The sequence below is a fragment of the Anabas testudineus genome, chromosome 18, assembly GCF_900324465.2.
Source record: "Anabas testudineus chromosome 18, fAnaTes1.2, whole genome shotgun sequence".
NCBI classification, from domain to species: Eukaryota; Metazoa; Chordata; class Actinopteri; order Anabantiformes; family Anabantidae; genus Anabas; species Anabas testudineus.
Window position 1 is genome coordinate 24,599,742 of NC_046627.1, and position 27,633 is coordinate 24,627,374.

At 40.3% G+C, this 27,633-nt stretch overlaps 2 protein-coding genes across 2 annotated transcripts in view; both read right to left on the reverse strand.

The window, feature by feature from the left end:
* Positions 1-6,998: 6,998 nt before the first annotated feature.
* On the reverse strand, positions 6,999-11,380 carry cnpy3 (canopy FGF signaling regulator 3). The gene is made up of 6 exons (XM_026353515.1): positions 11,133-11,380; positions 10,526-10,652; positions 9,394-9,490; positions 8,957-9,079; positions 8,704-8,821; positions 6,999-8,590 (listed from the first exon to the last, which is right to left on the reverse strand). Exons 1-6 carry the CDS (start codon positions 11,239-11,241, stop codon positions 8,298-8,300), a joined length of 867 nt encoding a protein of 288 aa, XP_026209300.1. The 5' UTR covers positions 11,242-11,380; the 3' UTR covers positions 6,999-8,297.
* Positions 11,381-15,589: 4,209 nt separating this feature from the next.
* Positions 15,590-27,633, reverse strand: part of trpc5a (transient receptor potential cation channel, subfamily C, member 5a) — a 64,593-nt gene continuing 52,549 nt past the window's right edge. The window contains exons 16-17 of the mRNA XM_026353590.1: positions 24,282-24,371; positions 15,590-22,022 (exon numbers count right to left, since the gene is read on the reverse strand). Of these exons, the coding sequence (XP_026209375.1) occupies positions 20,994-22,022; positions 24,282-24,371 (1,119 nt within the window). The 3' untranslated portion in view covers positions 15,590-20,993. The remainder of the gene's footprint in view (positions 22,023-24,281; positions 24,372-27,633) is intronic.

Sequence of the window (27,633 nt, forward strand, 5' to 3'; positions counted from 1 at the left end):
ATGACCTCACAGCTGATATCTTGCTGTACAAAAGCCCAAATATTTACAGCCATGAACAGACTGAAACATCAAATCGCCAAATTTTAGAGTCTGGGATAAGAGACCACTTGACATTTGTGATTAATAACTGACCTAAAAGTGTTACCACATCAGGAAAATTGTTGGTCTTGACCCGTTATCAATCAAGGGATTGATTTTGCACTAATGAATTGATTTAGCTCATTTGCTCACAGCAAACAACAGATGTCGACGTCGCCTGAATTTAAAATTGATAAAAGGAAGGAAACGCTGAGACTATTGGAACAGAAAAGAGATGGAGAAATGGACAGATACAAGATGAAGGGAGGTGTGATGTGTCGTCCTCAGGTCTGCTTTACTATCATTTCACAGCTTAAATGTGCAAAGGTCAGCTGTTATTAATGGCAGGCCCTGAGGAGCGTGTGAGAGTGTTTGTATGCAAATGTGTGTGTGACACTGACAGTGGGTATGGAGGCTTGCATGTCACACCTTTCTGCTCTAAATGCCATGTAGCCTGCCATTAATGTTGTTACTGTATCCCTCCCACAGGGCTCGAACTTCGGTGTGTGTTTGGAAATTTGACCTGACGCTCCATTTACTGCTTCATTCTACAACATGAGGACAACATAAATCTGAACAGGAGGACATGCATGTTGTCTCCACCCGAAGCTCCTATATTTTCTCAGTTTAAGCACATGAGTGTAAAACAAATAGCAGCAGAAAATCCAACAGTAGCCAACAAAAGTGTTCCATCATCATCATCATCATGAATTTTTAAATGCGCATCCTCTGATCACAGCTTTCTACCATCAACTCCATTTAACTAAATTCACTAGAATCTATTGTTCTTCTGTATGTTAGTGGTCAAAATGATTTTATTTCATGGCAATTCAACACAGTTATCCATGAGCATGATTTTTTTGTTGTTGTGTTTTTTTTTGTTGCTTTCCACTGAAAAACCAGCAGGAGGTTTTTATTGTAAAGATACATCAGTCAGGATCATAGTGTTCGGCTCTCGCCTGGCCTTCACTTGAACTGGGTCGATTGATATTTGCATAAATTTAAGCCTTTCTCAACTTTCCCCTGAAGTATAGATGGGTGCTTTTTGAATCTGTTGAACTCTGCAGGGGGCGACGGGCTGCAAAGCCAGATCTCATTCACAAAGGAGAGCAGCTGTCGCTCTCCCTGGTTTTTGAAGTTCCAACCATCACAGCCAACTTTTACTGGCTGTTTAAATGCACAGATTAAAAAAAAAAACTGGGATTGTAATAATTTCTGGAAACAAATTGCTACCTTTATTTGCGTGTTCCAAAAAACGAAAAGTATGAAAAACATGTTCAATACAACATCCCCCCCAGAACTACAGATTCACGAGAGGCCAGATCTTGACAACTACTCTTTGTTAGGACTGAACAGTTCTTTGTTTTCAATGTACCAGTTTAAGATGATGCTATTTCTACATTGCAAAGTTGCGATTTAAAATAAAACGTTTTTTTAATGCTAAATTCTAAATGCTAAAGATGCTAAACTTGTCCTTATAGGTTACCAAGAGTCACTGGCCGTAGTTTGTGAGAGCTTCGTGAGAGTTTGTGAAAGCAAAATGCCACTGCGTAGCTGCTCTTGTGAACGGCAACAGAGTCCCCGTCAAACATACTGAACAAGCAGTGTAATATACCCTCATGCATGTACTTCAGCCAGACTGCGATTAAGCTCGCAATTTAACAAAATCAATCTGAGAAGGCGCCCTGACCTCAAACACACCACTAAACCTCACTGTCCATACAGGACGTGGCTGAGGCAGTGGGTAAAGCAAGAGGCCTGTCAGTATGTGATTTCTATGAGCCTGCTGCAAGATGTGCGTCTCTGGGGGAAGAACTTAAGTGCTGGTAAAACAGACGTTTCATGAAGTCAGCATAGCTCTACGATGAGACATATGCTCTCAGAACATATGGTTCTATAAATTTTCTGCATCCCAGGTATCACCTACAGAGACATACAGTACGTCTCTGAGAAGCGCAAACAAGACCTAACTCCAGGTGAAGGTGTAATTAGGGGAGGGCTTGAGATTTACTTGCTGGGCAGAACTGTCTGAATTTGGCCATGTAGAGGTTTGGGGAGTGCGACCAGGAACTTAGAGGCATGTACACAAATTCCCTAACATGGCTTTTCCTACTCAACACTTGAAATTGTACCTGATCGTTGCTAAGACAAATTACTGAGTGTTTCACCTACTTTTGTTTATCTGAATATCAGGTGAATGATTTATCACAAACCCGCTGCTGCCCCTTTCTACTTGTCTAAATTGGGTGATGCTCATTATGTTATAGCATAAACTTTCTCTCCATCAGAGTGCCATCAGCTCTGCTACACATGTTGATTGGCAGTAACACAGCATCATTCCCCAAAGTTGAAGTTGCAAAATGTCACCTCGTCCCGGTCTTCTGCTTCTTCCAAAAGGACACCAAATGCGGCATAAATGCAGAACCAATGCGGTGAAAATGCATGCAGTGCTGCTGCTCCACTCCACCTGATGTATTTTTGGCTGTGGCTGTGTCCCAGTTGTGTGCGGCTCCTTGGTGTTGGGAGGCAGGTGAAGGGTGTCTGGTGACAAAATGCCTGGTGTGTAGCCTATTTTCCAGGTTTTGACCTTCCCTGAATACACCGCTGTGAAGGGAACGAAGATGAATTGGAGCGCCGAGGCTGTCCACTCAGAGAAAAGAATACACACTGATGGATATTAAGTGTTTGTTTCATTTTCTCTATCTATTTGCCTTTTTCTCTGCCTTCCTTGAGCAGTTTTATTTTTCTCTCCATCTTGTTCCCCCTTCCCTCTGTATCTAGTCTAGAGAGTAATGGAGTGTTCGAGGTCAACTCGAGGTTTACAGTGAGGTTTTAGACAAACAGCAGAGCAGGTTGTCTGTTGTTTAACCTGTGAGACACGGACGTGGAAACACAACAAGCTGCTGCCAAACCAAATACAGGAAAATGAATTGCAGTTAACACAGAACCACAGATAGATTTCAAATTTAACCTCTGCTGCTACAGGAATGATGGTGTTTGTTTGACCGGGTCATGAAAAGTCAGCACACACAGATTTGATCTTTTCCTCCTTTTCACTGTCTTCACATTCAGGTGGTATCAGAAGAAGCTGAGGAGCAGGACGACATTTTGTTGTTACAGTTTTAAAGTGCTGGTGTGAACAACTCAGAACTAGTTGCAATGTCAACATCAAATACTGTGGTTGTTGCAGAGCTATTGTAGTCAGACAGTACCGAATGATAAGTTCATTAAAAGGAAAAAATAAATCACATCACGTAACTTTCACCACATTTCAGCGATGCTGCCTTGTTTTGAAATCACGTCCGCCCAAAACTCAACTAAAATATTTCAGATGGTCTAAGAGAGACAGAGAGAAAAGCAAGCTTGTACATCTCTCACACACACACACACACACACACACACACACACACACATGCGCGTGCGGTAGGACAGATAATACCAGATGAAGATTGAAATGGGAGGAAGAATCAATATTTCCATTCAAACATCTGTTTCATTTTCTCCAGATTAGGCAGAGACTGTTTCTCTCTGTCCGTCGCAGAAGGACCTCCACCCACACCACCGTCACAGCTGTGTGTGTGTGTGTGTGTGTGTGTGTGTGTGTGTGTGTGTGTGTGCGTGCACTTCTTTCTGGAAAAAGAAGAAATAAATATACTTCTCAATCAATTCATAAAACACGAAACGTTATGATCGGCTCTTCACAGCATCTCTAATGGGCTGAGGTCTGGGCTCTGGCGGGGCCACTCCAAAAGGTCCTGCTGCAACACTTCGCTTCTACTGAGCTTCAGCTTGTGGACTGCCACCATGACATCACCCCGTAGGATACCTTGATCAATTTGGGAATTTAATTTCACATTTGGCAAGTGGTCCAGGTCCAGAGGCAGCAAAGTAGTCCTAAATCATGAAGTTCCCCTGTACTGATGGAAAGATGCTTTCATGTTCACATCTAGAGCGTCAAGGTGACACATTTCAAGCATGCTTTGTTTGGACAGCTGTGTGTCCTCTGTGGTGTCCTGCCATGTATATCATCCATGTTACATATGGCTGACTCAGAGACACAGAGATGTTAACCCCCTCCAATGAACCCTTTAAGTCTTTTTTACTTGTATGTAAGTAGCCACAGTCATATGTATAGACAATATATATCTACCTGAAGACTGATGAGTATTTAAACCCTTTGATATTACTGTTACTTATTATGTCAGAGAGCACATGCATTTACATTTACACATTTGAAATTCTGAAAAAAACTGTGGCATGATGTTTTTTAGCCAAACCGCTGTTATTGCAGAATGAATTTGGAGTGTTTCTCCAGGTAAATCAGCTAGCTGCTAGTTTATCCACAGAGCCGCCTCTTATGCTTAATAGATGTGAGAAATGATGAGACCTGACTGTCAGGATTTCAAGCACGTCTCTGTGAGGATTTCACAGTGTGACTTAAATGAGAAATAACGGACTTCTAACAGAAATAACTTCCCGGTACACGGCTGGTACTCGTAGCGATAGAAAGAAAGATTTGGCACATATACAGAAAGGCACTGCATGGTCCACATAGGTAATGTAATGTGTGTGTGTCCACATTAGGTCTCTGGACGTTCCATCTCCACTCCTCGGTGTCCAAATAAACCATCAACCCTGGAACGCCTGATAAAGAGTGTGTGTGTGTGTGTGTGTGTGTGTGTGTGTGTGTGTGTGTGTGTGTGTGTGTGTGTGTGTGTGTGTGTGTGTGTGTGTCACAATATTTGTCCTTTGTTATTGGAGCTCTGAGGCCACAGAGTCTTCTATAAACACCCAGCTGTGAATTATTCAACAAATAAACACATCTAACACCTCACACACACACACACACACACACACATATTTGTGCTCAAGCGTACACACATATTCAGACAAATATGATGCATATTTTAAAAGATGGATAAATGTTATTCAATTCACTACATGAACACACATTTGCACACAAACCTGTCAAGGGATAACTCAAATCTCTGAGCAAGCATGAAAGAAACACACACACACACACACACACACACACACAAATATAAAAGTGTGAGGATTTGATTGTTGAAAGGAGAAAACGGCTGATGGATTAAATTCACTTTGGAAACACACACATACACACAGAGGCCATTTCATTTTGTCTCAGCTTAAGTGGATTTGGCTGCTGGTCAGTTCAGTGCAAGGTGCAGAAACTGCTGTTAATGACAATGTGACACCTACAGTCTGACTACGGTAACACATGGAAACCACATGCTCAGACTGTCCAGGCCTGGACAACGTGAGTCACCACAAGCATCGTTAGGGCCAAAAGACTTTTTTATTTGCTAATTCATGCATTTTAATTGTAGTTGGATGGGAATAAATTAGGGATTTGAATGATAAATTCCCCAAATATACACTTTTAATTGCAGTAGTGTGTTTGATTGACTACTGGTTATCGTTTTATATAATTTAAGAAACCAATGCAACACCAAAATTCATCATGTATCTCATTGCTGGACTAATTAATTGTCAAATACCTGCTTGACAAGAACTTGTCATAAAATTCATCTAATCCATTATTAAAGTCTTTGTCTGATTTGGCCCCTTCCATCAAATCAAAGTCTTTCCTCCAGTTCTCATTTACATTGTTGTCCACTCCATCAGTATCTGATTTGCATCTTTAATAATCTGCTATCCAGTGAAGTGTCGGAAAACTGTTAATAAAGCCCTGAAGCTCAATGTGACTTCTTTAAATTACATTTCCCCAACAGGGTAACAGTTTAAAATTAAACTACTGAACTGTTAAAACTTTAATTATCAACAAAGATACTAACCCTAATCGTGGCCGTAGTTTCCCATGAGGCTGGATAAGCCACAGTATAAGAACTTCACACTGTGCTTTCTTTAAATCCACCACTGCCAGCATTACAACACCTGTCACATGCAGCTGATAACAACACCTCAGTGACGACATCAGTAGGCGACTGCAGCACGAACAGCCAAACCTTCAGCAGAGGAAACTTAGCATTAAAACCTTAGTTTAATAAGTGCAGTGCAGGCGACAGTCCAAAGAGTCAGTCAGGTGGAGGGAATCAGTAACCACGTTTTAACCCCCGTCCAAACACCAGCAGGTGAAACCAGAGCACTGGCAGCTGGTAGTGATGCTAATTATCAGCCATGTTCATCCACTTTGGTTAAAAAGAGCAGAGGCAGAGTTTGAGCTCTTCATTTGATTTTTCATGTGATTTCATGACACTTCAGTGACAGCGTTAACCTGTAGTTCTCTGAGCAGACAACGACCTCTCGACCTTTTGTAAGCCACGCCCCCTCAGCTACCAGGTTTGTGTAATTTATTATGTTTTTATTTCTAAAAAAATATAATAAAATAATTGTTTGTGAAGACATACTTATTTTTTTGTTGTTGTTTTGTTTGATTGTTTTGTTTTCAGATTAAGGTGAACAAAACCAACCTTTAATTTTTCCACAGCCATGTAAACTCCAGTTTAGTCTTTACAAAAACAGTTTACAGTCTAAAAATCATGTGCCTAGTTTTAAGTAAAAGAATAATTGATCTTTTTTTTCTCCGAAAAAATTATCTTATCTTTCACATGTGCATTGTTTATGTTTTTCTTCAGGTAAAATTACACGAACGATTTAACACGATTATAAAATAGACTCTTGGAACAGTAGATGTGAATGAATGGCGTTGACATAGTAAGCTTTAACTCTGCCTCCACCTGGTGGCCAAATGTGTGCATTACATCCACAGTGTTATCTGGCTGCAAAGACAAATTGAAAATATAACAACGGATAATTTATTGTTTTATTAATGTAGCTAATGTGAAGCACTACGAGAGTACAGCATATAACAGCAACTTCACAACAATCATTTACAAATCCCACTTTAAATCTGGAAAAGACCAGTCGTTTGTAACACATTTACGGAGTTTTCAAACCTGCATTTATTGATCCACTGATGTGTCTGCTCATGTTTCAAAAAGCATCTACACCACAACACAGCCAGCATCTTACTTTAGAATAAAAATCAGTAGAAACACGCACAGCCACACTTGAAAATCCAAAAAACATACACACAATTTGCATTTTTCAACTCGGGAGTCCAACACGCACATATGGGGAATGATAACATCAAAAATTCCAGCAAAACAAACACTGGCATGGAAATAAGAAAGTACCTACAGTAATGTGGTGTGTTTATTCATTAAAGGGGAAGTTCAGGAAGTTCTGAAATGTCTGCTCTGCATCACAGGATGGCTAAAAGGTACAAATTCAGGAGCGTCCATTTCTCTCTACTGATATAAAACACAGAGAAAATGCTGCTCTCTAATTTCAATAAAATATAGCTTATTAACTGTGTTTCATACACAGATACAAGCGTGCTGACTATCCATGAACTGAAACGTCAAACTTTAGGGAAAACAAATCTTTCCCAAGGTCATACAGTTAAATGAGCTCCTGTTTCAGCTGGAATGAGAGCGTCTGTAAATTCTTCTGAAACAGCAGAGGTGAAAAATAAAACACACACACACATCAAAATTCACATTATGAAGACATACAGCATGAAAGGCCGACTGCAAAACTACATTCAACTGATAGAGGGAAAGAAAGAAAGAAATGCAGACAGACAGGATGAGAGAATTAAGTCCTTGGATACTCAGGCAGGTTCAAACTCTGACATGCAGCACCGCAAATACCAAAGAGCAGTTGATGTCCGTCCAATGTTCAGTGTTGGTGTTTTTAGGACATTAAATTACTGATAATTTCAATAAACAAAATGCTGACAAACAGTGAACAATGCCCATCACAGTTTCCCTGATGCCACGGGTCAACAGTTTGGTTCAATATCTACAGACAGTCAACTTCCAGTTAGGCCCACATTGTGGAGATAGTTCGATGTTGTAGAAGCTAATCCACACATTTAAAAGACTGCTTATCAGAACAAAGTGACTTTTTAGTTTGAAATCATCTGAATAATTAGATACATATTAAAAAAACATCAACCTCTCTTATTTGGCTCCTTGTTTGACTCGTGACAGAAATGAAACCATAACACCTTCATAGTTTGGATACTTTGTTAAAACCCTCATGGGCACAGCTGATTTCTCACACACCCCATGTTTGAGTCGCCCAAAACGTTACGTAAAAACCGTGTTCACCACTACAACATTTTATCTCAACGTCAGCTGAAGAGTTTACTTTAGTTTGGCAGACAGGTCTCACAACTCCGTCTTCTGGCCAGACAGAGGAACCTTCGCCTGGATCTCCTCGTCGGACGTCCATCCGTCCATCTTCTCCACCGGAGCTTTGCTCTTTTTCTTCTTCTTTACCTTCTTCTCCTTCTTCTTCTTGGTCGTCTTCTCTCCGTCCGAGCCGTCTCCTCCCTCTCCTCCTTCCTCGCCTTTACCTTTCCCCTTCTTCCCTCCCTTCTTCTTCTTTTTCTTCTTCTTGTCCTCTGCAATGGCAGAGTGGTCTCCCTTTTTCTTTGCGCTCCACTTCTCATCCAGACAGGCTGGACAGAGGGAAAAAAAAGACAGGAGAGAAGCAAAAGTTGAAAAAAGAAAGAAAGACGGTGACAAAGAAAAGGAATTAAATCAAGAAAAAACAAACATGTGGGTGTTTTACCTTTGTCCTGTCCTTTGAGGACATGTTTCTCACACAGATACGTGGTCAGGTCTTCCTCTTGGCTACCTCTGTACCACTCTTCAATCACGTCCTCATAACGCTCCACCAAAACATCACACTGATACACAGACATACACAGACGCACAAACACATACATCAATGCAGGTATCAGCATATTTAATAAAAAACATTTATTAGAGATAAAAAAGATCGCAAAACCACTAGAGGATGTGTTAAAGAAATGTGAAAGCACCTGTTTTTTGAGGTCGGCGACCTCTGCTGAAGTCTCATTCCACAGCTCGTAAGGAATGTCCATCACCACATTTACTCCTTTATTCACCAAACCGTGGAGGGTGCTGAAGGTCTCCGACATGCCCTGGAAACGCAGAGTGCTGTCAGATCTGAGTCATGACAAACCGCTTCTCATGTACCTTAGTGACTGCTAGCAGCACTGAGGGGCTTTTATTTTGAAGCAGCTGCATTGTTTACATTGTGCTGTCCTGTCGTGTTTTTACAGCTCTTTATTTGAAAATGATGTTGGACATAAATGTTCTCAGCTTGATTCAAAGTGCTTTATTGATCCATAAAAGAATCAAATCAATTAGCTTAGTTCAAAATATCTTTGTTAAACCCCAGTGTGGGACGACAAATTACAGCAGCGTAACAGCAGACCCACTTTCACACACTGACCTTGGCAAAACGGTTGCTACCAGTTCTTTCCTTGTGCAGATTGTACTCCAACAGCCTCTGACACACATTTTCCACGACCTCGATGAATCTGAGGTCTCTGTGGAGAGAGAGAAAGACAGAAAAGAAATTCAGGATATTTTTACATTTATATACATTCATACATATCATGATTTCAGATTTTGTTTCGGATTCCTAATATCTGAACACAAACAATATGTTGTTCTTGCGTTGAGCTGATTCTGCTAAACTCTTGTATTACCCTGTGTGCTGCAGCGGGTTCAGGGGCAGAACACACTGTCTGTGTGTGTGTGTGTGTGTGTGTGTGTGTGTGTGAACATCAGATTTCCTGGACACTTACTCGTGTCTTAGTTCATGTCTGCAGATAAAGGCAGTTTCATGATGATCTTCTTGTAAACATGTTCTGGCCTGACGACATCCACACTACATGCACTTAGCGGTGCACACAGACCAGAACCCCCCCTCACACTCACTCTGTGCAGCCACGCAGCCAAATCCTGCGCTACAGTCCCCTCTAAATGTTAGAGATGTAGAAACATTGGTTCTTTTGTTGAAGGGGTTGAGGAAACAGTATTCAGCTATGGTGTGACACTGTCACTGTAGTTCAGAGAGAACAGCGTTGCTAAAAAAGCTGAATATTCAATCTAACCTGAAACACTGAAGAAACTCAGCTTTTAATCAAAAGTGTAGTTTCCCTATTAAAGATGGAACAGTGGAACAACACATTAGCAGTGAAAGCTAATTTATGTGCTAGTGGCTGGAAGTGACACACGTTAACAGACTCAACAACAACCTTACGACTCTCGTGTTATCACACCACCAATAGCAGTTTAACAGCTTCCCTGTGCTACAATAACTTCCTCCACAGGAAATGAAAACCACTAAGTTCCTGTCCCCTGCTCTCGTGTGTGTGTGTGTGTGTGTATGTGTGTGTGTGTCTGTGTGTGTGTGTGTTTTTGAGACAGAAATATGCAGAATCCGTGCACAGACAGCAGGGCTGGAGGTTTACGTTCTACCATCAAACTATACTGAAAATCACTACAATGAAACATACAACAGCACACACACACACACACACACACACACACACACACACACACTCTCTCGAACTTACGACTTGACATATTTGATGGCCGGCGTCCCCTTGCCGTCTATGAAGCCGTACGTCGTGTCGATGACTTCTTTGGTCTTCCCTGTTTCATCGAACGCTGCTTTCATCTCAATGCTGACAAACTTACACACTAGAAAGACAGAACCTTGTTTTCTTATCCACACTTTCACAAATTTGTCAGTTTGTCAGGTTTATTTTTAGTGAACGTTTGGTGATCCTTCAGGTTTCTGTCCTGTGACTTTTCAAGAAACTTCTTACACATATATCTGTACTGATTTATACATCACTGGCCCCTGGTTTACATACACCTGTACAATCTAATGCAATTCAATCCACTAGTGCATTATATTAAGAGGTCTTTCTAATATTTTGACCACATGTTAAAACATTTGAATTTATTTGAATACAATAAAAAATAGAAAATAGATAGGAAGCTTTTCACTATAATTATCTTTGGCTACTGCGATGTCGACATCACAGTGAGAAGAGATGAATTAAAGACGAGGGGCATTTGTGACTACTGTTATGTTTTTAACATTTGACTTTAAAAAAGAGCTAAAATACAATATGTATCGAAGGATTAACCTAAAAACTGAAGTAGCATCTTTACCTTCACATTTGTTGGGAAGATGGACCCAGTCGTCGTCTCCTACAGTGGTTTTTGTTGCTCCGATCGACCATATTGTCAAGAAAAACGACAGATACGCTATTAAAATCATATCGTCTACTCTTTCTGACTCTTTATCTAACTACAACAGTCGTTTTGTACTTTAACAACCATGCACTGGACCGTTATCTGTCTGTTTTCACATCCTTCTGTGTTTCATGACAGCAGCAACAGCTGCTAAGGCTCACTTCCGCTTCCGACGCAACGCACGTCGTGTTCTGGGCCAATCAGAGAGGTAGAAGTGGCAGCGCCTTAACCAATCAGAGTAAGGTCAGAGAGAGTAAACTGAGAGAGGTGTCACTCTGCCTTTTTTTAAAAATCCAAACAGGACATAAACTTTTATTTGATTTTATCCACATTACAGTGGAATTCTAAATTAATAGAGAATATAATAAATTATAATGACTGCTATTCAAAGACAATGCCTTATATAGTATTTATGCACTCATTGCCAAAGAATTAAATGATAACACAAAGCTGAAAATTGTTACCAGCGTGTGCATTATTTACCTTATTCCTGGGTGTTTTTGTTCGTTTATTTTGTCTTTTTTTGTTATATAACACTATATTATACCTAATATTATGTATGTATTCTGGAGACTGTTTGTATGTTTTTAGTTATTCTTATAATTATGGTACTTTGCAGAGTTTCACAGTATATTAGTTGATCAGAGACATTTAACATCAGCTTGATTTAAATGTACTAAAGTTCCAATTTTTTGGACAATTAGCATCTGGCTAATTGAACACCAGTCAGTGTGACAAGTATTGTTGTGATCTTCAATTTAACCCAACAGAGGGAGCCATGCACACATCTAAAGCTCTTTATGTATGGGTTTGGTGATGCAACATTAAATAGAAAAAAAGCACTGTGACATCTATCTATCTATCTATCTATCTATCTATCTATCTATCTATCTATCTATTTATCTATCTATCTATCTATCTATCTATCTATCTATCTATCCATCTATCTATCTATCTATCTATCTATCTATCTATCTATTAATCTATTAGACATCTCCTTTACATTGAGACATCAAATTCCTAATAGGTAATATCTGGGCCTAGAGGTCCTGATCATCATTAGCTGATGTTGTATAAATGTGATTATATGTAGTCCTTTCTACACTGACGTGGCACAATAGTAAGTACAATTGACATTTATATTAAAAATGGTTTGCAAGATTAAGCTGAGGTTAAAGGTTAAACAAATACTGTGAACAAATAATACAGATTATGTTATTATTATTTGCTGTAGCATGTATTTAAGCTACAATATGCAACATTTGGGATTAATGCAAGCACAAGACTAGAAATGAATCCACTGTACAACACCCAGCCCTGTCTCTCCCTGCTCTGCCACACTCTGCTACTCTCTGTCACACTATACCCAGCCCTTTGGGTATTAGTGTTATAAAATCCCACCAAGTAAGAATACTACAAAACAGGTTTATGTGCTTTTTTTTATGTCTGCTCTCATTCAGTGTGTTTATGTTTAAGTAACTCGGTTACTCAGAGAGCCTGGCTAACCAGATCCTGTAAATCCACAAACTGCACATGCAGATTTCTCCCTTATCCTCAACAGTATTTAAGAAGAATGCTTTATGAATTTAACTAAAATAAGCTCAACTAAATGATGAATTGCTAAATCTGTCCTAAATATGTTACTGTAAAAAGCAATTTTAAGAATAACAACATTAAAATCACCTGTGCTGGTAATATTGTGGCTGATCAATTTACTCACATACTGTAACTGTACCTCCATTACTCAGGTACATGTAAACACGCTGATTGTTGCTAATCAAACTCTGGGTGTTTGCACTCCACTAAATCACTGCTTAAATGACCCCCACCCCCCCACCCCCACCCAACTCATCAAGTGTTCTGCAAATGCCAACAACAGAGGACCTGAGTACGTTCCCTGCAGAACTCATCCACATGCTGAGACGCAGGACTTAATTGTTCTCTGTAGAGGAATAATATACGTGTGTGCACATGCATCCTTGTAGATATGTGTTATCCTAGGCTTGACTGCATCTGTGTGTGTGTGTGTGTGTGTGTGTGAGAGAGAGAGAGAGAGAAGTGATGTGTTTCACAGCGAGATAAGAGTGTTTCTCAGTAGTTCAATAATAGTCCAGTTTTTCTGAGAGGTGCTTCAGTGTACTGCTGCCTGCCAAAAGGACAGCCAGCTTCTCATTCCAAAGTACACACACACACACATAGACACACTCAGATCACTGTGTGTCTCATAGCAGAACTTGACACTGAGTTGGTGGAGGGGAGGTTGATGTAGAGAGAGAGAGAGAGAGAGATGAAAGCTGGTTTTTTATACAGCCGTGCAGCCCACACAACGGGCAAGCGAAGGCTTTGTTAAAAAAACTCATCTCTCTCTATCTCTCGCTCCCTTGCTCTCCTTTTCAGCTCTTCCTTGAATAAAATAATACTACATTCAGATTACAGGTTGCTGAAAAGCTCTCTCGCTCTCGACCCTTAATGTAAAAAAAAAGAGCATTGAAAGGCAGCTTTTAACAGTTTAAAACCAATATGCACTCGAATGCATGTGTGCACGAACAGTAAACTTATCCCGTGATACCAACCTTATCACTAAAAGCAGCCCAGACACGAGAAAGAATAAAGGGAGCTGCGATACTGGGCTTTGTACTTAAACAAACAAAACCTATTGAAAACCTGCCTGCTCCTCTTCTGTGGTCACTGCAGGGATTTTCACAAGACCAGAAGAAGTTACAGCACATCATTTGGTACTCTGGTTTTTTCCTTGTTTTCTATGATGTAAATGTTGCTAAGTGCAGCTAAATAACCCTTTTAAATGTTTCTTATTGAGAGTCGGTGATGTCTCAGTCAGTGTGGACCTGTCATTTTCTGCCTCTCCTGGAGTAACACACTGTGTTATCTACTGTATCTCCCTAATTAGGTTTCAATATATTAACTGTGATTGCTCCATTCTGTCTTTTTGTACTGTACTCTAGATTATTCTGTACCCAATGTTTTAGATTTGATTTGTCATTTTCACTGTGCTACGGCACCTATGAGAAAGGTTTTTCAGTGAATCTCGGCCTCCTAACCAGTCAGAAACAACAATTTCTGCATGATTAGTGAGTTCTGGATTGAACAGACAATAGAGAAACAGAAGAAAACAACACTGCAAATACAGAAAACAACCAAATACAAAGACGCTAAAAAACAGCACAAACGCCACAGAAAGGTTACCTGGTGTCAAAAAGAAAATGCACAGGTCAGCTGAACACCTGTCGACGTCGGTAGTTTCATGAGTCACTATGGCAACAAAATGACCCTGTTTTCTTCCTAAATGCTGCGTCTGTGTTGTCATTTGCGTGTTTTTCTTACGTTGCCCGTCAGCGGATGTTCATGTCCTCTGGCATCTCAAGTCAGTTGTGTGATTGCAGAGGTTGTGTGAGAATCTTCCTGCCCCCTGTGAACTTTAGTTGGGTGCATCAGCATTAACATTTGGTGGAGCTAATTCTCCAGCCAGATGCCGGTAAACCGTTGCAGAGGAAGATGATGTAACAGTGTGATGTAATTAAAAGAGCCTTAACCTCAAACAATAACGGAATCACAACATTTGTGTTGCGTTTTATCAGCGGAGCATTGAATGATGTCACATGTAGCTTATAATTTATTTGCTAACTTTACTTCTATTATTTACTTCACTTTGGTGCATTTTGTTTTCACTGATGCTCAGATGTCTTTATCTCAGCCAAAAAGTAAAAATATTACATTAATTCAGTGAATTTTTATGCACAAATCGAACATGCACAGTGCACAGTGCATGTAAACCTGCACTAAAACTCGCAACGCATTTGACCTGATTCCCACAGATTGTATTTGGCATTAGAAACCACTATATATTGAGACAGTTTCTTACAACTCACTGCACTTGATCTGTCAGAGGAGACAGTCAGGCACCTAGAAACACCCGACTGGATGTCAATTAAGACTCAGAGTGAGTCCTCGTCTCAGAATGCATCTAAAAATAACCCGAGCTGCAGAGCAGGAGCAGTGAAAACACGTGTCCCTCTCAAAAATGGAACTGTTCCTGTTCCCTCTTTGACCGGTCCAGTTTCACTCTCTCTAATGTGTGTTGTATTGATGCTTGTTGTGTAGATTAGATTAGTCATGGTTGTTCACAGCTGTGACAACCAAATACCTGAGTGAAATTAGTACAAAACGGTTGTGAAAGCTGTGACCTTGACATATCTTGAATGGTGTTAACGTCTTGCTTCTCTTTCAGTACTTGAGATTTTAAAGCAAATGGAGAGAATGAGCAGACACATGATCCAATGACGTTCCACGGTACCAAAGTCACGAAATGAAATAAACACACCAAACAAACAAACGTATTCTAAGGATGCCTTTATTAAATAGTCAACAACGTGCGCTAGCCGTCCGCTTCTAGAAAAATAACACAGTCATACATTCATCCATGTGGAAATCCAAAATATAAAGGAAAACAAAGACAGGTTTTTATTCTTAAAGCTTAAATCCCTTTAGTAGGTGAGAGGGGAACCTGAATGATGCCATATATGAGTATTGTATATGTGTCTGTCACTGTGTGTGTGTGTGTGTGTGTGTGTGTGAATGTGTGATGAGTAGCTGTACCAAATGATTTCCATCCTTTTCCCAAAGAAACATTAATCTTTGAATGACCTAAAGACATGTGATGGGGTTGGACTATTGACTGTTAACAGTGACTGAAACATTTTTCCACCGGCTGTTGACAGATGAGGCTTATTGACCAGAGAAGCTTCCAGAGAAGCTTCGATTTGAGATCCACGCCTTTTTAAATGTTTGTAAAACGAACACAGTATAAATTTAGAGAGAGAGCAGATCAGCCTGCGCACACACAGCAGCTGATGCAGCTCTACAAAAACGACAACAGGGCGGCTTGTGCTTGTTCCTCTAAGTGAAGACAGAAATCTGAATAGGATTAGGAATCTATTCCTCTTTAGTATGTAGCAAAGACGTCTCCACTACAAACCTGAACAAAAACACAATAACTGCCATTCAACAGTCTTCTATCAAGCAGAGACCATTCAGTGTTTGTCCTTTATCTACTGTATTATTGCTTTTGAAGCAAACCATTCACTGTTATAAGTGTACAGAACATTTATGTTGTGTACATTTGTGCAAATGTGTGTGTGTGTGTGTGTGTGTGTGCACCTCAGTAAGTGGTCTGCTGCAGCCTGTACTGATGCATACAGTGTACTGCAATGGAGAAACACCCCCTCCCCTCACACGCAAACACACACATCTGCATGTCTAAGATCTATAACGGTGGACAAGGCTGTTGTCCCCAGTTGCCTTGAAGGCAGAGAGAACACAGAACTATTAGCGCTGAGTGTGTCTGTGTTTGTGTGTGATTCGCATTACAGAGATCACACAGGGTTATAAAAGTGGACTGGAGGCTACAGCCGTCTCAAACAATTTACAGTCAAACCTGCAGCTGGTCAGTGGTCATATGTCTGCGTGTGTCTGTGTGTGTGTGAATAATGCATGAGCATAACCTTGTGCCTCTGCCCTCCACACTGCTGTCTATTTCTATCAATGCACATACTCTGTGTGTGTGTGTGTGTGTGTGAATGTTGTCTCATCTGTTCCTTTAGAAGACATACAGGTCAGTTTGTTTGTCTAACACACGCACACACACGCACTGTCCTCCGTTTCTCTTTTGACTGCAATGCCAGCATATACTCAAACACACACTGTACTACCATACACACACACACATACACACGCACAGAATCATACACGTCTCATCTAAATGAATACGGATCAATCCAGGGCTCAACAGATTAATTATGGATTCTGGCTGGATCAATGATCCCTGCAGCAGGTTAAAAAGGCCCACAGGGGGATCTCAAAAGCATTACCAATATCGATCAGTTAGATCGATTATCAGTCACCTGTGTGCTTATGCTGCCTAATAGTACATGTGGCCCTAAAAGTCCCATATTATTATTATGTGTTTGTTTTGTTAGTAACAGGTGCTGACCTTTCAGCACGTACATGACTGCTAAAACTTTATCAATCAGTTGATCAATTCAGATGATAATGATGATTCAGATGATTCAAACATTTTTCAAAATAAAACTCTGCACCTGATGCGACACTTTTGTTTAAACATTGGGTGGAAGTGCCCTTTAAAATCCTAGATTTTTTCTGAAACATCCCAGTGTCCTGCCTGTGGTTGCCACGGCAATTGATGAAGTGTGATCGATCACCAAACCTTCGGGTGCGTTGCTTGTGTGGAACTGTGCAGCCCTTATCATGGGGTGGCGACACGCAGGGCGGTTGCTATAGTTACCATGGGATTGAGACCATTTTGTCCCCTGGACATTTGGACATTTTATTGTTTTAATGGACCACCACAAATATTAATCTGTGAAATGAGTTTTTAACATCACTAAAAAGTTTTAAACGGAATTGTTTCTATTTTTTCTGTTAAGAAAAATAAAAAATGATCATTCTCCTCATTTACTAACTTATTTTTTACTCAAGTAAAAGCAGCGATACCACAGTGTAGAAAGACTGTCCCACATTCAAAAGGTTAAATACTGTAAGTGCAAAAAGTTTAATCTCAAAAAATACTTGAAGTCCCAAAAATAAAAGTACTCTTCATCTCACATCGATGTAAATGATATTACTGGATTATATTCTTATAATGTTAATATAATGTAATGTTATTCACACTGGGGCCTGTAAAGTCTTATGATTATAGACAAGACACTGAATCTCGAACCTTGGCGCCTGGGTGCGGGGTGGAGCAGAGCGAATTGACTCCAACTATTTTTTTTATATTTATTCATGTATTTATCAAAATCTATGAATCCTCTCGTCGGCACAATGAGTGAAGACTGGTTATAAACAAAAAATACAAAATACAAATAATTAAAAACATAATATATATGTCTCTATATAGTCGGGACTTCAAGTGTTGCCCAGTGTTGTGTGACAGAGGAAAACACATCCACCTCTCGCCTCCGTTTCTTTCTTCACCTCTGTCAGACACGATCACAGTCATGAAGCAGCACTTTGTTCCTTCTGGGGCTCTGACCTTTACAGTCCTAAACATTAGATATTTAATTTAGCTCTAAAATCTCAGTTTCAGGGTTTCAGTCCTTCACTTACATTTTGTCGAGGACACTGATTATTTGTGATTTTTCTCTTTCAGCTTTTAGAAACCAAGCCCTCACTTCTTAGAGTGACTGATCAAATCCTTGATTTATTAAAAGCTTGGATTCATATAATGATTTAAATGTTCTGCCCTTTTATAACATGTCAAATGCATTTTCCACGTGGGGATAGCTGAGAACGCAACACAGATACTGTAAGTAATCCCTTTATAGCACTCTTTTGGGGGGTGTGCTAACAAATTTCTGCATGTTCACACATCCAGCCGAACTTTTGAATGGCTCTTGATTCATGTTTCCTCCATTTGACAAAAGCACATCAGTCAGGAGTGTAAATATTTTTCATTGACGCTTTAGCTAAAGTAAAAGATGACTTGTGTATCAATAGTCATTGTTTTAAATACAAAAGAGATGAGTGTCTTCACTCATCTACTTAGTTGCACCCCTGCTGCCAGTCAGCAGCTCAATGCCCGGCAGCACCTGACATTACAGGATACCGAGCGACTAATCAGATCTCCATGGTTACACCGTGACATTTTGGGATGTTGATTCATGGAAGGATTGAGGCTTTCTGCCGCTGTCGCTGCCAAGTGAGGTCACGGCATCTGCTGGATGTGTGAGCGAGTGTGTGTGTGTGTTCCTGCACAGCGTCTCGGGGAGAGTTAGTAAGAGAAAGAGATGTAAGGAGACCAGAGGATGGAGGGACAAACAGAAAGATGGGATGTACAATAAGAGGATGAGATTCTGGAGGCAAACTATTTGGCAAGAAGCTACTCATCACACCAGCTGATATATCAAGTGTTTGTGTGTGATTTTGTGTCTGTGTGTGTCTCTGTGTGTCTGTGTGTGTGTTGCAGGTTTTTGATCAAACATGCATAATTTCTCTACTTCACTGCTGACAGTCGTACATTAGCCAGAGTAAAATTCAACAGCCTCTGTTCATGCCAACCTTTTGAAGTCGCCACAGTGAGCAACTTCAAGACGAAAAAATAAAAAAAATCATGATGAAATTCTGGTGAAATTTCCCTTTAAAATAGATTTCCCAGATAAAAAGGCAAACTTGTCCCTATGTCTTTCTTCAGTTCTGCTTTCTCCCTACATCTCTTTCCTTTCCTCCTCCATTGCTCTCCCCTCGGCTTTTTTCATCCACTTTCTTTCAGCTTATCTGTTCCTGCGTCTCTCGTTCCCTTCGTCTTTCCCACCCATTCACCCATCTGTCCAAACATCTCTCCTCCTCACAATAAATTTCACCATATATTTTTAATTCATCAGGTTAAAGTGTACTTATTAAGGAAGAGCTGAACGAGAAGCCAGGATATTGTCGGCAACTCAAATAGAAGCAAAGACAGTCTTTAGAAACCAGTATAGTCTTCATTATTATTATTTGAAGTCTCTTATTATTATTGTTATTATTATTACTAGTATAACTGTTATAAGGATAAAATAAAGTTCCTTGGCCCTTGTTGATGCAGAGAGAGAGGGTGCAGACTATTGACAGCAGAGCAATGGTTCCATGCCGTTCCCTTTTTATCCCAGTGATTCGTGCAGAGTGAAATCCATCAACTTGCAGAGGATTCCTTCAGTCCTCAAATATTTTTGCTAATCTTGGATTACTGACATCTCGTGTTAAAATGAGACTTGTTGCTTTCCATTTGTCTAAAGTTTCAAAGTAGTTCCATTCGATATCCAGTGGTTTAAAGTCATTCACTCCAGTGAAGATTTGAAGTTTGGTTAAAGGGAAAGACGGAATCGTGTTGTAAACCAAACAGGGACTTTAAACGATATTTCCCTTTCAAATTGTTGCTTTGCCTTCTTGTAATTCCACAATAATCACCTTTTGGAGTGTCCCAGAAAGACAAAAGATGGGTATTTTCCTTTTATAGTCTCCACTGTTGTTTTGGCAAATGTCTTGAAAATGGCAGATGTCTGTCAAGACAGTTTGGTGTAATTTTGTGAATGCCATGAAAAGACGCTTGTTGACATACTGAAGAGTGAATCATGAGCTAACCACGAACCAGCCTGAAAGACTTTCCCACCAGACCACTATAAGAGTGGTCCAGTATCCATCATCTGTAAAACTGCTGATAACACAGGGTCAGTGTTTACCCCTTTGCGTTACAGACTTTTAAACTATGGGGATAAAACATTTCCAGGAGGGAACAAGGCAGTAATGAGCATGCGTAGGGAGTACAACACAGAAAATTTGGTTTGACGCTTTTATAGTAAAATATGTCGCTTGTGATGCCACGAACTTCACTTTCTTGATTAAAAGCAAGAAACCTCTCAATTAGCTGATTCCATACAGGATTTGCTGCTGGCTAACTTGTATATGGCCTGGAATTAGGATTGAACAGTAAAAGTGCACAGTGATGTGTCTGCGCCATATTCCCTGGGAAACACAGATCACGTTAAACAGTCTATATGAACATCTGCCATTTCAGGATCTCCTCTGTCGTTGCAGATGTTACCACATCTGTCGCTAATCCTTAGAACCCACTCTGTTCTTCTGTAGAATCTCAATTCTGAGCCTTAGAACAGCTTCTCGTCCTCTGTCCTCTCTCTCTGTCTCTCGTCCTCTCAATGGGTTCATCCCTTTAGCAAACTAACAAAAACAGTTTGGTAATGGTCTCTCCTATAGTTGCGTGGTGACTGAGTCCTCTATGACCTCACAGCTGTCCTCTATGACACTATCGCATGGTCCCACCCACCCGCCCATCACCATCACCCCTCCTCTTCCCCCTCCTCCGCCCATGCTGCCCTCACCCGCTCCACCAATGCCTCCACCCTGGAAAACGTCCTCACTGGAGTCCAGGAGGCGTGAGCTGGACTCGGACATGTTGGAAGCACAGTGCAGGGATTGGCAGGGGCATGGGGGAGGAAGGGGCAGCGTCAGAAGCGAGTCCCGCCCATTGGTTCTCAGCGGCGAGAATGAGGGGTTATTGATGTCAACTGAGCGGCCCACCTCATTCAGGTGAGTCTCACTTCTGGTCACGTCACTGAGTCCAAAATCAGAGTGGCTGTGGGTCCCCAGGGGGCGGAGCAACCCGTCAGAGATGGTGTAAGAGGGGGGGGACTGGAGGGGAAGAGGCATGGGTGGAGCTCTGCGCTTGGAGCGGGAGAACAGGTAGGAAAGCCGCTTAAAAGAGTCCGTCTTTGCCCTTGGAGCCGAGAGGCGCTGCAGGCGACTCCTCGTGCGAGCAAGCGACGATGACAGTGCTGAGGAAAATGATGAAGATGGTGAGGGGAGGACGGTGGTGGAGGATGGAGAGATGACGGTCGTCTTCAGCCCATTGCTCTTTGGTTTTCCCTCCTCTTCCTCCTCCTCCTCCCCCCATCCAATGCCCTCCTCCAGTTCCCCCTCCTCACCCTCTTCCCCTTTCTCTATTCGGGTCATTCCAGAAATGGAGCGCACCAAGGCAGAGACACCGAGTGTCGGCGTGGGTCCAGTGTCGTCCTCTAGTGGGGTCATAAAGGTCACGCCCTTTGACCTCTGGCCTCCGACTACACCACCGTCACCTGATTCGCTGTCATCCTCTGAAGCCATGGCGCCATCATCCTTCGTTGTCTCACTAGAGGAGGAGTAGTGACGCCGGGGAGGACGCCGATTGCCAAGAAGATCCAGGACCTCATAGCGAAAACTGGAGATGTCCTGTTTCAGCTCCTGTAAAAGGACAGGGACAGAACGTTTGTGAATTAAATGTAATTATAGGTAAAAATAGTTTATGTGAGCTGGGATGTCTGGGTAAAAACTTAATGATGAAATCTTTTTTCATCATTTACGGAGGAAGAGACAAAAGTGTTAAGAAAGGTCAAAAAACAAAGGAAGAAGAAGTCGTTATTGGCACAAGCGCTACATAAAAAGAGAAAAAACAATCACAAAACTCTTTAAATTCAACTCAGATTAACTGAAAGTCAATTTTCCTTTTGAAAATGCTGAGCCCAGAAATTTATTAAAAATACTCTTTCATTGGGGAGGCTGCAAAGTTTCTTTTTAAGCTCTAAATGGAATAAATATCTGACACCCAAGTGGGAAAACTGCAGAAGATGAAGCGGGTGAGGAGGGGACGAGAGAAATGAGACTAAATGAGAGGGGGTAGGTGAAACATTCAGTTTGTAGAAGCGGAGGGTGAAGAGGAGGGTAAGGACTCAGGAGGAAGTCAGTGAAGAGGTCAAGAGACAAGAGATAAACTGAGTGGATAAGTGGAGAAAGAGAGAGAGAGAGAGTCTATTTTTTCCCTACACCATGACGGGTGAAGATTAAAAAGATTAAATGATTGTTTGTAATGTGCCATTCAGGATTCTAGATGCTTCTTTTTCCATTTTGTTTCAAAAAGTTAAACTTTTTTTTAAAGATATGATTATATTGTCCTGCACAATCCAAGAGAAAATAATAAATACAATGATAGTAGTTTATTACTACATGAAATCGCCCTTGCCTGTGGTATATCAAAGTACCTGGGCTTCCTGCTCTCTGACATCAACAATGCTACTTATTAGAGGCTTTCTTTTGTTAAACATACTAACTACAGTTTAGTAGTGGAGCACACACCTTTGCACATGCAGCATTATTAAGGATATATAGCTACAGATGAGAATCATATTAAACCCTATGTAATTCACACTGCGGGTAAATGAATCACATGTTCAGAAGAGCAGAGTCAGCTTTCCAGCACAGTGTCCGTTCTCCAGTGTCTTTCACCAGTTCTTAAAAAAAAGGGAAATTAATTGATGAAAACATTTGTTATCTGCAGCTCTGGTGATTTTCTCTGCTTCTCATTCAGCACTAAAGCTTGTATGAACATAAACCGTGTGGCCATGTGACCTGTTCTCAGTCCGCCCACCAACTGTGAGCAGAGGTGTTTATTTCTTCATCATTTTGATTCTTTGTAGAAAAACAAGTACTGGTGTTCAACCAAATGTGCTGCGTGTTAGTTTGTTGCTCGGTGTTGAAGCCGTCTGGGGACAACAGCGCTAATGTTTTAATTTTCTAAAAGAGCAGTGTGAAAGTAGCCAGTAGCTTTTACAGAAAATTATCATAAGTGCTTACACAGATAGTTGCTGTGTTTACCTCAGGCTCTCATCTTATTTCTCTGTGTCTTTTACAGACGTACCTAAAGTATCTCTAATGCAGAAACTTCTATTCTTTAGTTCTTTTTTCTCTTTCGCCATATGGAGTTCAAATGCACAGAATAAAACTCTGTGATTTAGTTTAACATGCACCTGATGTTAGTTACACATTTAAAACACACTTTCTGCCTATTTTTGACTACTCATCTGTAACACACACACACACACACACACACACACACACACACACACACACACACACACACACACACACACACACACACACACACACACACACACACAAATATCAGGGGGTGAAAGTGATTCAGTCCAACGTGCACCTGATGTTGTTTTTGCTTCGAAAAGCCCAAAGGAACGTTTTCACTTCAAAGCCCAGGCTGGGCTCCAGAGGCATCATGGGAAACAGACTCGGGAGCTAAAACAGCTCAGAATAATTTATAGAGATATAGAACAAGCAAAGACACCCTCCTAAAGGATTATGAACTGTGCACTGTTGGTATTGATCAGGGCTGTAGTTTTTAGACAGGGGGAGGGCAGGGAGAAGAAGTGCTTCAGAGATGGCAGGTGGTAGTTATTAAAAAACTTTTAATCTTTTAATAAATCTTTCTTGTGATGAAAAGAAACTCTGCAGTGTTTCCAGCTACAGACAATAAGATTCACTAAAATCTTTCTTTCATTTATTGTTGATTTTCTGTACTGTCTGACCAAAGAGTCTGACAGACACAAACAAACCAATTTTACACTGCTGTCAGTTGCTCTTCTTTTTAAAATGTTATTATCTTTTATTATCTTTTTCCCTCAGCTCTGCAGACTCCCCATGTTGACCGCCCACCTTAAAGTTTTCCTCCGTCAGTCCTTCGTCTGTCTTGGCGCTGCGTATCATGGCTGCCACGTACCTCTTCACCAGGTTCCGGATCACTTCCTGTTGAAGAGGAGACACGACTGTGATTACTGAACATGTCCTGTTGCTTCAGTGTTAGAAAGTTGGTAACTACTCCTAATAATGTTCTTAAGTGTCTTAGAAACAACTGACAGAACCTGATATTAGAATTGAGTAAATGGAGACACTTTGGTTTCATTAAGTACAGTATATGACAACAACATACAGTGTTTTACGTCAGGGAGATATGAGGTACATAATAGAGTCAGATCATCAGAAGTAATGGAACTTCTGATTAAAGAGAGGACCAGCAGAGGAAACAGTGTTGAGAGAGTGAGAGCTGTACTCAGTCTTTGAGGAAGTTAATATGCAGTTTATCTACGGGAATAATTTGTGTTGACATGTCCGTCTTTAAAAGTAATTCAGCTTTAATGGAAATGTGAAGAAATCTGGCTTGAGAATATCTTGTCAAAACTTAAAAGCATTTGTTCATCATAAACATAAATGATCTATTTTATATCTTGATTATCTAAAGCCAAAGATTTTGAGTTATACAGTTGAGAACTGGTCTTAATCTGGTTCAAAAATATTCAAACTGATTAATTTAACTATTATTGTCTTATTAAGTAATCAGCCTATGAGTTGGGTGACCCTTATTGATTTATAGACCAAAGACAAATTCACCAGCATTTGGTGCTCAGTGGGTGGTAATTCAAACCCTGACACACTGCTGCAGCATACACACACATTAACACGCTGCATCCTCCCACGGTTAACACCTGTGACTGCCAAATAGGACGGTCTGGCATGCTGTCACTCTCCGCCTCTGCCAACAGAAACCACACACTCTGTTAAAGTAAAGGACAGATTCCTACAACAATCCTTCAAAACATGGATGGATATCAAAGTCAGAATCAGACCTGCCAAATACAAACTACTGCCGTTCCTGTGTTTGTAGTCAGTGCCAGTGCTGAGGTGTCAAAACACAAGAGCTCAGTCTCGGTTGATTTGCCGTACAAATTCTTCTGAAAATGGACATCAGAATGACTGTCATGGCTGCCAAAAACATTTCTTTTAGTAGCAGCCCAACTACTGAAGAGTTTGAAAATGTGTTTTCTCTGGACTTTTTTGTAAAACTGTAGAGATATAGCGTCGCTCATCATTTACCATTAAAGCTGAAGTTGGATCTTGTGCTACAGTTGCTGTCACTTTGCAAACACATGATACAGAATATAAGTAAAAAATGAAAGCGTTCACCTTAAGTGCTAAACATTAAATGTGTTGTGCCAGTGTAGTGTCAACAGAAGAAGGGACAAATACGACTGTGAGCTAAACATGGATGTAAACAATGTTGTATTTGGAATATTTTTGAAAATTTGCTTTGCAAATTATGATTAAAGATACAATCAATGCAGTATAATGACTGCTGAACAAGACACCTGAACACTTAAAATGCAGCTTTGTTTACAAGAAGCTTTCTAAAAATGGACAAAGGTTGTTATTTATTTGTTATATATATATATATATATATATATATATATATATATATATATATATATATATATATATATATATATATATATATATAGCCCACGCTATTTCTCAAACCTTGACCAACTGCTGTGAGTGCCTGAACCCAGCCATTAAAAACTGTAATTACGCTGTTGTCAATCAAAAGACATATTTGGTATTTATGTTGTGTGTCAAACATGATGCATTAAACAATGTAGGGCAGTTACAAACTGCTTTTCAGCCTGGTGTACACTGTTACCACCAAAAACCCTCTCAACAAAAGTTTGATGAAGAAGAAAATGCATTGAAGATGTTTTTTAAGACCCGAGCATACACAGATCAGTGAATGCAAACATTACTTTGCTGAGAAGAATAAGAAAGATCTGTGGATAAACATACAGCAAATAAGAAACACAGATACTGTAAACACACACACACACACACACACACACACAGGCATTTTGTGGGCCCATGGGAGCTAGTGTCAGTTTGGACGCTGCCAGAGCAACATTGCTACGGGAGATGCAATCTGTCCGGCTTGTGCATGTGTGTGTTTGTGAGAGAGAGATAGGCTAGAAGCTGCAGTGATGTAAAGTGGGAGTAAATATGCAGAAGATATTTTCACTAGTGTCTGCTGTTGCACAGATTAGAGCGTTACAGTCCCCATTAAACTGGCTTAAGTTATGTAAAACAGCTCCAGAGATTTGGATTTAAACTGAGACGATGTTGAAGCAATAAGAACACGAGTGAGACCACATGTTCCTCTCATACTAAAATATTCAGTTTCAGTTATTTTGCTTGCACATAACCCTAACTCTATACAAACCCTCAAAAAGAAGCCATTCTTCTCCCAAAAAGACATGCAATTGTCCATTTAAAAGCCCAAAGACATTTGCAGCCCCCAAATCATGGTTTTATTCGTCTACCACTATGATAAGTTCTCCACTCAGTATAATATATCTTTAAATTGTGTTAAAAATGTCCAAAATGAAAATTCCCACCAAGTGTCCTTTGGCTTTCTGGACTTTTAGAAGATGTAGTACTGAACGTCTTGAACCAGCAAAGAAGAAAATGTAAGAAACTAGGTGTTTGTCTTAAGAGTCTTTTTTACTTCTATTTGCATGTTTTGTTATTTTGTTTTAACTCTGTCATGTTCCTATTTAATAAGAAACCTAAACTGGAAATAAGCTTTTATTTTTTTCCATTTTGTTCTTGAAAGTTATTCTTTCTAGGTCAGTTATTCATATTTGCAGTCTAATACAAAAATGTGGTGGAACTCTAATTCTAAAACTAGTATCTGGAGCACTACCACCCTGTACTGTCTGTTATTTTATTACTTTCTTAGACAGACTTTGGTGCATAATCAGCAGCTTCCCTCTCTTTTGTGCCGCCTCTATAACAAAATACAAGCTGAACACAGAAGACATCCCCACAAATTTAACAGCAGATGTGTAGGATTTAGAAAAAATGTTGTGCAGTGAGAAAGCACAAGCAAATGCTGAAACTGACATGCTGCTAAAAATATCTGAATCGTTTCATCTGCATTAAAGAAAGTATAAAACCACCCAAAACGTTCATTTCAGCTGTTTTTCAAACACCACTGATAGTTAGTCGATTTCAACTTCATTAGTCACCATGGCAACGGCAAACATGTCCCCAAGTCTCTGAACTGTTCGTCATTTTTCGTGTCCACGGGAATACTTTGTGTCGCAATCTGTTGCTCTTTGTGGTTCGTTTCTGCTTAGTGCTGTTTGACTTTGCAGCTTTTTTTCTACATGCAGCGCCTGTGCTT